The following is a 12,153-nucleotide window of genomic DNA, read 5'->3' on the forward strand; positions in this document are numbered from 1 at the left end:
GGAACATAAGTGCGGGAGCACAGTATCTGAGTGTTAGTGGGATGGTGTAGCACCGAGTCCTGAACCACGTTCGGAAAGAGTTTGTAATGGGACAAAAAGTCCATACCGAGAATTGGTTCGTTGATGTCGCCAATGTGGAAAGTCCACAGAAAACACAGGGAAGGAGATAGGTGCACCGTAACTTTGACAGAGCCTGAGGTTTGTAATGTTGATGCGTTGACAGCTCGCAGAAGTGAACTCATCAGTCAGTGAAAAAGGGGGGGGGGGGGAGGAGCGAGGAGCCATCAATTTAGGTATGATAGACATGTCAGCACCAGTGTCGACTCGGAAAATGAGCCATGGCGAAATGTCAGTCACGTATAAATGACTGCTCGGCCAGCCAGACGGAGTGCAATGTATGGGGATGCCTATGAGATGAGGTTCCCTGCAGGACTCGGCATTTTTTAGGTCCTGCAGTCAGCTTGGGTGCTAGCAAGGTAACCGGCCCTTCTTAGCATTATCACCGAAAACCTTGTGGTACCAGCAGTACGGATGAGCCGGATGTGGTGGTGGTGGAGGTAACTGCGGCAGTGGAGGAGGCTTGTCCTTGTCGATTCGTTCTGTCATGTATACCAGCACATATCGTGTTGGCATCCTGGAATGTTGTGGATACTGCCAGGCTGTGTAGAAAGCGCGGATGTGGAACGAGCTCTGCCTCTGCCAGCAGACGGCTTGTAAACAGAAGCAGTTGTGCCAACCAGCGGTGAGTGGCGAGCTGATTGTTGTTGCCATAGCAATGCATACAGCTGTTCTGCGATGCGGAGACGAGAGCCGATTGACTCGAAGGAGTGCGGTAGCAGGTGAATCTGTAGGTCAGTAGGCTATTTGGCGGACCAAACCCCCGCAGAGTGACGTCCGAAGACGGAGCCAGAGTTGTGATGGAATTTGGTCCCCCAGGTGTTCCTCGTACAAGATCTTAATGATTAATTCTTGTGGTGAACTGGCGAGTTGGTCCACGATGGATTTCTTTGTAAACTCGTACTTCGGTGGAGGTGGTTGAGAGAGGAGTAGATTGCAAATTAAGTCCGAGTGATCATGGAGGTGCGTGATGAGGCACAGGAATTTAGAGTTGTCGGACACACGATGCAACTCGAAAAGATGCTTAACAAGCACAAACCATGATACAGGGTTGTCCTCATATAAAGAAGTCAACTTCAGCAGACGACTAGGGGAAGAGGACGAAGGCAGCTTCGGTGTCCCTCGGAAAACTGGCTGGTCCGTGGTAGGATAGGCCGTACAGCAGACTGGCACAGTAGGCGTAGGTGTATTACTGGCAAGCACGTCTGTAGCAACGGCAGGTTGCATTGTCCTTGACGTGTTGCGAAAACACGACGCGGCTGGCACTGTCGGTACCATGGGAACGATCGGTTGTGCAATACATGCGGGGGTTCCGTAAACTGGACCGGCGATTACAGGTACTGAATTGAATTGACCCACCCTGGACATAATGCGGAACATTCCATTATCCTTGTTTTGCTTTTGTTGATGTTCATTTTATATCCTCCATCCAAGACACTGTCCATTCCATTCAATAGCTCTTCCAAGTCCTTTGCTGTCTCTGACAGAATTACAATGTCATCAGCGAACCTCAAAGTTTTTATTTCTTCTCCCTGGATTTTAATACCTACTCCAAATTTTTCTTTTGTTTCCTTTGCTGCTTGCTCAATATACAGATTGAATAACATCGGGGAAAGGCTACAACCCTGTCTCACTCCCTTCCCAACCACTGCTTCCCTTTCATGCCCCTCGACTCTTATAACTGCCATCTGCTTTCTGTACAAATTGTAAATAGCCTTTCACTCCCTGTATTTTACCCCTGCCACCTTCAGAATTTGAAAGAGAGTATTCCAGTCAACATTGTCAAAAGCTTTCTCTAAGTCTACAAATGCTAGAAACGTAGGTTTGCCTTTCCTTAATCTTTCTTCTAAGGTAAGTCGTAAGGTCAGTATTGCCTCACGTGTTCCAACATTTCTACGGAATCCAAACTGATCTTCCCTGTGGTTGGCTTCTATAAGTTTTTCCATTCGTCTGTAAATAATTCATGTTAGTATTTTGCAGCTGTGACTTATTAAAGTGATAGTTCGGTAATTTTCACATCTGTCACAACTGCTTTCTTTGGGATTGGAATTATTATATTCTTCTTGAAGTCTGTCTCATACATCTTGCTCACTAGATGGAAGAGTTTTGGCAGGATTGGCTCCCCCAAGGCCATCAGTAGTTCTAATGGAATGTTGTCTACTCCCGGGGCCTTGTTTCGACTCAGGTCTTTCAGTGCTCTGTCAAACTCTTCATGCAGTATTGTATCTCCCATTTCATCTTCATCTACATCCTCTTCCATTTCCATAATATTGTCCTCAAGTACATCGCTCTTGTATAGACCCTCTATATCAGGGCTTCACAACATACGTGCTCGCGGAGCAAGCTGTGAGCAGCAAGTCGCGAGCACGGAGCAGCGCGAGCACGCTACCCCCACTACCGGACCAGAGCGGAGAGTGGGGAAAGTCACGTGGGGCACACAACAGCTGCCGCCAGTCAATGTAAATCCGCGGCCACCTGCAGGGATATCACTCACGAATTATTACTGCGACAAATGAAACAAATAACGGAGAATGTACACGTGCCACATAATTTTATTAGCTTGGTGTATGCCTCTACATTCGCATTAATTTGTGAACTGTTACACTTCAAAAGGTGTCACTGTAGTGTGGGATTCTCGGTTATCTTGTACTTTTTGCCCTTTACAATTGCGTCTATGTTTGGAGTAATTGTTCTTGTGCATTGTAGGCGCAGCGTGCAGTTTAAATTTCGATCAGACAATGCGTTTCTCAGGCGCGTCTTGTTACATTTCATTGCAGAGAACAGTTGTTCACAAACATACGTGGGACCGAACATTGATATTATTGTAGCCGCCAGTTTGTACAAACGAGGAAATCTATCCTGAGGGAAGTGTCTGTAGAATTCCAAAATGTTTTTCTTGTTCTGAAAGTTGTCTCTGTATTCTGTGTCACACTGCAGGTCAATAATTTCTTGCTGCAGCTCAGGACGAATCTCTTAAATATTCGCTGAATATGGAGAGAACAGATCAAAATCACTGTCTAGTGCTGTCAGATCTTGAAAGCGCTGATCAACTAAATTATGTGTATAACGTTCACAGTCTTTGTGAACATCTTGCAAGGATGATAATTTAGGAAAATGAGCTAGGTTTCCTGTTTCCAGCTGACTCACCCAAAGTGTCAATTTCATTTTAAAAGCTCATATTCGATCTATGAAATGAGTAATTAGCAGATCTTTACCCTGTAGTAAAATGTTCAAAGTATTCAGATGGCTAGTGAAATCTGCTACGAACGCGAGATCACATTCAAACGTGCCCTTCCTCCCTACTCCGCGACCTTGCACCTGCTCGCGAGCACGTGCCTGAGCAGACGCGAGTACTCGCGCTCAAAACCGGCCAGTTGTTAAGCCCTGCTCTATATACTCCTTCCACCTTTCTGCTTTCCCCTTTTTGCTTAGAACTGGGTTTCCATCTGAGCTCTTGAAGTGGCTCTCTTTTCTCCAAAGCTCTCTTTAATTTTCCTGTAGGCTGTATCTATCTTACCCCTAGTGAGATAAGCCTCCACATCCTTACATTTGTCCTCTAGCCGTGCCTGCTTAGCCATTTTGCACTTCCTGTCGATCTCATTTTTGAGACGTTTGTATTCCTTTTTGCCTGCTTCATTTACTGCATTTTTATATTTTCTCCTTTCATCAATTAAATTCAATATTTCTTCTGTTACCCAAGGATTTCTTCTAGCCCTCGTCTTTTTACCTACTTGATCCTCTGCTGCCTTCCCTATTTCATCCCTCAGAGCTACCCATTCGTCTTCTACTGTATTTCTCTCCCCCATTCCTGTCAATTGTTCCCTTATGCTCTCTCTGAAACTCTGTACAATCTCTGGTTTAGTCAGTTTATCCAGGTCCCATCTCCTTAAATTCCCACCTACTTCAATATGTGGATGTAATTTCCTGTTAACATGATCGTTTTAAACAGGTTTTAACTTTTGCACTGTATAGGAAGCTGACAGTCTTCTAAAATCAGTAAAAATATATAAATACTTCACATAAATCAGTAGCAAATAAAAACAGCAGCAGGGTAGTGTAAGAGGAAGAGAAGTGGCTTTAATGCACATTATTTAAAAAATGCCTATAAGTAATTCCTGTAATTCATTGTCAGAGTAGATTAGCACTAGTTGTAAGTAAGTGTTAGTATACCTTACATAAGTAACTTACATTGGCTGCTTCTGCCTTTTGGACTCATTCTACATCCCTGAAGGCTCTTCTTCACATTAGAATTTTGGAGAACCTAATTTGTGAATGAATGAATAATCAGAAATTGTGTTGTTGGCCAAAAGTAAGCGAAAAAAAAATGTGTTTGTATGTTACACATTTCAGATTTAGGAAGAAGAGAATGCAAACCACCATCAACAGTCGTAATTTAGAATTCCCAATATTTCTTTAAATTGCACTGAACAAACTGTTGAATGATTCCTTCAACAAGAATACAGTCTGTTATGTCTTATTTGAATTGGGCATTTTTATTGCCTCATTTCCGTTAGTTTAAAAATATTGATGTAATTTTACAGCGTCGTCTCATAAAACTTCATTCTTGTAATTATTTCTTAAGAAGTGATCTGTGCAGTGTTGTTCTAGTTTGTTCTGTTTGTACATAGTTATTGTTGAAGGCAGTTGCGTAATGAATGGTCATCTTTGCAGGAAATGGAAAAATTTGGGCTGGATGCTGAATCTTCCAAAAAGCTCATGGAAGCATTAGAAATGAACGATATCAGCACAGTGCCTGTCAAACACTGCCCAAATGCGTTTGGTGTCGCACTTACTCATTCATCCGGCTGGAAGATAACGTACTCAGGAGATACTATGCCTTGCCCACAGCTCATTAAGTTAGGTAAGAACTTAATTTTAGTTTTCTAATAATAAGAGTTGTTGTTTTAAACGAATGTGGAATAATGGCAAACTCAGCTAATCATATGCATAATCCTACCTTATACACATCATCATGACCACTCTTATTTTCAGCTTTATTGAGGTATAAACTGTTATTGCAGTTAATTACCCACTTTTGTTTTCATGAACATCAAAAGGCCATTTGAGTTGAAATATAACTTTCACTGCATTTTCCTATGGTACCAAGAGAAGCAAAAGGATTAATCTGTGCATCAAACAAACATTAACACTGTGTTTTACTTGTTTTTCATTCTTGTGTATAGTGATCTTGAGATAGAACTTGTGAACTAGCTCAAATACCTATGTCAAAATGCTGGAAACCAAGATGGGCTAATCTCCACATGAGGCATCCAGTGACAGTGATGTAAAGATGTCATCATAGCAATTAGTGTAGTCAAGTAGATATTGTTACATTCTTTGGAGGCCTGGCTACACTATTTCTAGAATATTAAGTTGCCCTGTGCTCAGTAAAGCTTCAGATGTTGTAGGAGATGAAACATTGTAACACATCCACAGGTATCCGTGTAATAGTTGTAAAAGTCCTTTTCTCTCAGTAAGGTTTAGCCAATTGCCTTCAAATTCAACAGTCTAGAGCAGAGTTTTACATAACATTCTGGGAGAATTTATTTAATACAACAGTGCAAAATAAACACGATAAACATAGAGAATTTTTAGTGGTGTTTTGAATAAGACTGTTGTGACTTAATTGCTACTTCAATTGCAGATCTGGCCATAAAGGATGTTCAGGAGTATAATCTTACAGATACAATTCAGTTCTGTTATGACAGATTAGCACTCTGCGAAAATTGAAGTAGGATTAAAAAAATTATATTTGGAGTCAGAAACGATGTCAGTTGAGTTCAGGCTCGCCCTGAGACCTGACAGTGTACTCTCTGTGACAGCCAGGGAACGTTCAGTAGTGTTCTCAGCACACAGCTGTGAATGTCTTAATCATTGCGAGCCTTAAGTGTAGTCATAGTGAGTTATTTAGGGAATTTTTATTCCATTTGTTGCAAGTTGTCATGGCTGATTATGATGATATACATAATCAAATAAGAGACATAATTTTGAGGCTCCATGCTTTCTCTAAGCACAAAGCCCCTTATGGGTGTACTGCAATTCTCACTTGGAAAAAGCAACTCTGGAATCCACATCTGTGCCTCGACATGCACGGACCACCATTGTTAGTGAATCAGAATACAGTAGCTGTGAACAATGTTGTCACATTGAATTGGCCAGTGACCTGGTGTTGTTATTTACATACAATGAATAAAAATTGGCTGTACTAATATGTAGATGTGTCTGAACGTCTCACTCTGTGCAAGAGAGTAGTAGTATGTAGCTAAGAATGTGGATAGTATGAAGGTGAATGGTATCAAGAGCGAGTGAGATTTCTGTCTGTGCCTCACATTTCAGGCTTGTACATGAAACATTTGATTATGACTTCTGTTTCGGTACATGTATGGTGAATGTCATTGTAATGTACAACAAACATTATGATAACAAGTGATATCTCTTGGTGTATACAATTTTTCCAGTGAAACATTAGAAGAAGAATTTCTGTCTCTTTGTCTGCCAGTTTTCCGAATAGAAAATGGACTGTTGGATCATATATTCACTTCTCTTATGAACTTGGCTTTCTACATATGTAGTGTATATTTTTGTCATCAGTGACCATTTGGTACTGGCCAAAGCGAGCAAACAAATTTATATATTTAAAAAGAAAGATGATGAGACTTACCAAACAAAAGCGCTGGCAGGTCGATAGACACACAGACAAACACAAACATACACACAAAATCTAGCTTTCGCAACCAATGGTTGCCTCGTCAGGAAAGAGGGAAGGAGAAGGAAAGACAAAAGGATTTGGGTTTTAAGGGAGAGGGTAAGGAGTCATTCCAATCCCGGGAGCGGAAAGACTTACCTTAGGGGGAAAAAAAGAGGGAAAAAAGGACAGGTATACACTCGCACACACACACACATATCCATCCTCATATACACAGACACAAGGTCTGCTTGTGTCTGTGTATATGAGGATGGATATGTGTGTGTGTGTGCGAGTGTATACCTGTCCTTTTTTCCCTCTTTTTTTCCCCCTAAGGTAAGTCTTTCCGCTCCCGGGATTGGAATGACTCCTTACCCTCTCCCTTAAAACCCAAATCCTTTTGTCTTTCCTTCTCCTTCCCTCTTTCCTGACGAGGCAACCATTGGTTGCGAAAGCTAGATTTTGTGTGTATGTTTGTGTTTGTCTGTGTGTCTATCGACCTGCCAGCGCTTTTGTTTGGTAAGTCTCATCATCTTTCTTTTTAAATATATTTTTCCCACGTGGAACGTTTCCCTCTATTATATTCAAACAAATTTATAGATATAAAAAAAATAGTATCATATTTACTCAACTATAAGACGAGCTTTTTTCCCCAAATTCATCATTTGAAAAGTACAGAGTCACATAAAATATGCAGATTAAACTAAGAAAATAACTATGATGGTGGTGGGGTAGTGGTGATTATTATTATTATTATTATTATTATTATTATTCCAGGACAGAGAGAAGGTCAGAATTGGTTATATCATCATCTGTCTTATTTTACTGCAGCTGACAGTGCAGTTTTTGTCTGTGTGTTATAAGGAAAATCAAACAAAGGAAAATCCAGCATGGAGTGTAACAATATTGGAGAAGGAAAGTTGCTACTCACCATGTAGCGGAGATGCTGAGTTGTGATAGGCACAACAAAAAGATTCACACAATTATAGCTTTCGGCCATTAAGACCTTTGTCAGCAATAGACGCACAAACACACACGCGCACATACACACAATCATACAAATGCAACTTGCACCCATGTCTGCAATCTCAGATAACTGAAACAACACTGCGAGTAGCAGAACCAGGGCACGATGGGAGTGGCGACTGGATGGGGGTAAGGAGGAGGCTGGGGTGGGGAGAGGGAGGGATAGTATGGTGGGAGTGGCGTACAGTGAAGTGTAGTAGTTTAGACGGAGGGCAGGTGTGAAGGTGGGGGGGGGGGGGGGAGTAGCGGAAAGGAGAGGAATAAAAATAAATTAAAAGACTGAGTGTGGCAGTGAAATGACGGCTGTGTAGTGCTGGAATGGGTCAGGGAGTGGGCTGGATGGGTGATGACAGTGACTAACGAAGGTTGAGACCAGGAGGGTTACGGGAACGTAGAATGTATTGCAGGGAAAGTTCCCATCTGCACAATTCAGAAAAGCTGATGTTGGTGGGAAGGATCCATATGGCACAGGCTCTGAGGCAGTCATTGAGATATGTTTGGTAGCGTGTTCAGCAACAGGGTGGTCCACTTGTTTTTCGGCTGCAGTTTGTCGGTGGCCATTCATGCGGACAGACAGCTTGTTGGTTGTCATGCCTACATAGAATGCAGCACAGTGGTTGCAGCTAAGCTTTTAAATCACGTGACTGGTTTCACAGGTAGCCCTGCCTTTGATGGGATAGGTCATGTTAGTGTCCGGACTGCAGTAGGTGGTGGTAGGAGGATGTATGGGACAGGTCTTGCATCTAGGTGAATTACAGGGGTATGAGCCATGAGGTAAGGGATTGGGAGCAGAGGTTGTATAAGTATGGATGAGTATATTGTGAAGGTTCGGTGGATGGTGGAATACCACTGTAGGAGGGGTGGGAAGGAAAGTGGGCAGGACATTTCTCCCACCAACACCAGCTTTTCTGAATTGCGCAGGTGGGAACTTTCCCTACAGTACATCCTACATTCCTTCATTAGTCACTGCCCTCACCCATCCAGCCCACTCCCTGTTCCCATTCCAGCACTGCACAGCTGTCATTTCACTGTCACACCGAGTCTTTTAATTTCTTTTTATTTCTCTCCTTTCCGCTACTTCCTCCCCCCACCTTCTCTCCTGCCCTTTGTCTACACTTCAGCGCTTCACAGTCCACCACACCCAGCATACTATCCCTCCCTCTCCGCGCCCCAGCCTCCTCCTTATCCCCACCCAGGTGCCACTCCCATCGTGCCCTGGTGCTGCTGCTCGCAGCGTGGTTTCAGTTATATGAGGCTGCAAATGTGTGTGTGTGCAAGGTGTGTGTGTGTGTGTGTGTGCTGTGTGTGTGTGTGTGTGTCTGTGTCTGTTGCTGACAAAGGCCTTAATAGCCAAAAGCTATAATTGTGTGAATTTTTTTTTTTTTGTGGCTATAGCGGCTCAGCCTCTCTGTTATAAGGTGAGAAGCAACTTTCCTTCTCTAATATTGTTATAAGGAAAAGGAGGATTGCTACTCTCTGTGAATATGACACATTGAGCTGAAGACAGGCACAGTTAAAAGACTGTTACACATTTAGTTTTTGACCAAAGCCTTATTCAGAAAAGGAAACATACATTCACATTCATTCACACAAGCAAGCATACCTCTCACACACGCCTGCCAGCTCTGGCAGCTCGGACCGGCATTCCAGTCTGAGCTGCCTTAGATGGTAGTCATGTGGGTGTGATGTCTGCCTGCTTTTGTGTGTGTGTGTGTGTGTGTGTGTGTGTGTGTGTAGTTTCTTTTCTGAAGAAGGCTTTGGCCAAAAGCTAAATGTGTAACAGTCTTTTAACTGTGCCTGCCTGCAGCTCAATGTGTCATATTCACAGTGAGTAGAAATCTGTCTTTTTCCTTATATTGTTGATATTCCAGCATGGACATTTCATTGTTTGATCAGCATTTATAGGTAATCATGTAGAATGACGTAATTGTAACAAAACATATTCCAATATAACATAGGCATGTACAGGCATTAGTCCAACTAAAACTTGTATATGCCTAAGTTATATTGGAATCTGTGTTTCTATAATTATGTGAGATTATTTGACTACCTGTAACACACTAATGATAGCTGCACTGTCAGTGGAAATCTAGCTCTCCAGTAAAAAAAGACAGCTGATATTATGGCCAATGCTAAACTTCTTTCTGTCCTGGATTACATCAGGGTCATGGGGCAGAATCATTCCCATGGAATTGAACACGGTGGTGGTGGTGTGATATTATTATCATTATTATTATTATTATTATTGTTGTTGTTATTGGTATTACTGTCATTAAAATGACTGACTGTGGTAGTAAGCAATAAAGGAAGTGAAGATAAAAATTTATGCAACTAATTTCTTATTATGTACTTTATTTCTGCTTGTACTAGAAAAATGTAGAAAATTAATAGATTGCATAAGTTTGGCATAGGTATAATTTTAACTTTTTAGGTAGATATAAAATATCTATTAAACACTTTGTCATTTTGATTAGTCAGAATATGTTAAGAATAAAATTTTTTTGAGGAACCACTTTAAAAAAGGGGATCTTCATTACAGTGAGATCATCTTAGTCAGATAAATAAGTTAATATACAAAATTTCTTTTTTATTCAGTATTGTAGTTTAATATATGGATTCCTAAGCTTACATATTAAAAATGCAACTACTGTGATGATTGAAAAAAATATTATGCTGTCCACAGGTCAGAACAGTGATCTTCTGATCCATGAAGCTACCATGGAAGATGAGCTAGTCTCTGAGGCACGCTTAAAGATGCACTCTACAACATCAGAAGCAATAGAAACTGGTCAGAAAATGGGTGCAAAATTCACTATTTTGACCCATTTCAGCCAAAGATATGCAAAATTACCACGTTTTAACAACAATTTTACATCTAATGTGGGCATCGCTTTTGACAACATGCAGGTGTGTAATTTGTCGTGCATACATGTATAAGACACAGAACAGCTGCTTATACGGCATGTGTAGAAAGTCTCTCCACAGTGCCATATGATTGTTAGCCGCATGTGCCGTATGATTGTTCACCTGCCTGGGTTACTTCCCTTCAGGTGGACTCTCCCAACATTCCACTGTTTAGTTTATCTCAGCCAGCATCAGTAGTATCATTGGTGTGTGTTGTTACATGTTGACATAAACCTTTAAGTTTAGTGCCTTTGTTCATTTGTTTTGTTTTTGTCACTGTTAAAATGCTAACTATTGAAGAATGTGTGTTTTTAGTCAAACAAGTGTTCAAAGCTGGCAGTAAATACACAGTTTCAGTTCGTCAAACATCTAATTTAGTTTTCCCAGAGACAACACTCCCTTATCGTGATGCTGTGTGAGATTTTATTAACAAATTTCAAAGTACAGGTTCAGCGAAAGATGCACCGAGAAGTGGTCATCCTAACGTTTTGTCTGAGGATAAACTACTCGATATTTCCATTAAAATGTCCATGAGTCCAAACAAGTCAGTAAGAAAACTTGTCCAGGAAATATCGATGTTAGTGTCGGAACGGCCCAAACAGCTGCAAGGAAAAAATTAGAACTTGTCCCATACAAAGTGACAGTCATTCAAGAACTGAAAAATACTGATCACGGCAAGAGACTGCATTATTGTCAATGGTTCAAAAATTTCGTTCAACAAAATTGAAGGGATATTCTTATTGAAACATTTTTCACTGGTGAGGCATGGTTTCATTTATCGGGGTATGTGAACTCTCGTATGTGGAGTACTGTAAATCCACTGTGTATTCATGAGGAACCACTTCATTCTGTGAAAATAGGAGTTTGGATTGCAATTTATAGATGTTGGATTGTGGGTCCCATATTTTTCAACGAAACAATAAACGCACAACTATATTGCAGTGATATTCTGTTCCCATTCATAGGAAACTTGTGTTAAGTGAAATAAATACTGAACAGTTATTTTCAACAAGATGGTACAACCACGCATACAGCTCGCATTTCAATGTCACTGCTTGCTGATGGTTTTGGTGATCGCATAATTTCACAGGGACTTTGGCCTCCACGATCGCCTGACCTAACACCACCTGACTTTCTCTTCTGGGATGCAGCAAAAGCAACTGTCTATAAAAAGCACCCAAAATGCATCGATGAATTGAAAACTGCAATATCCACTCTCACTGCTTCTGTTACAGAAGAAATGTTACAGCTTGTGTTTGGAACATGATTAGACGAATTGAATTGTATAATCAACAACTGGGGGGACACTGTCAACATTTAATGTGAAAATTTGTAAGTAAAAATGAATATCCAATAAATTAGTAACTTTTATTTCACTGAGTTTCATTTCGGTATATTCACTGCAGCATACGGCACGCACG

General features: G+C 41.2%; 1 protein-coding gene across 1 annotated transcript in view; it reads left to right on the top strand.

Moving 5' to 3' along the window:
* LOC126163179 (ribonuclease Z, mitochondrial) overlaps nt 1-12,153 on the top strand; it is a 104,962-nt gene that overhangs the window by 75,870 nt on the left and 16,939 nt on the right. Inside the window, exons 9-10 of the mRNA XM_049920131.1 lie at nt 4,789-4,978; nt 10,512-10,735. Coding sequence (XP_049776088.1) covers nt 4,789-4,978; nt 10,512-10,735 — 414 coding nt within the window. The remainder of the gene's footprint in view (nt 1-4,788; nt 4,979-10,511; nt 10,736-12,153) is intronic.

The sequence above is a fragment of the Schistocerca cancellata genome, chromosome 2 (genome assembly GCF_023864275.1).
Source record: "Schistocerca cancellata isolate TAMUIC-IGC-003103 chromosome 2, iqSchCanc2.1, whole genome shotgun sequence".
Lineage (NCBI taxonomy): Eukaryota > Metazoa > Arthropoda > Insecta > Orthoptera > Acrididae > Schistocerca > Schistocerca cancellata.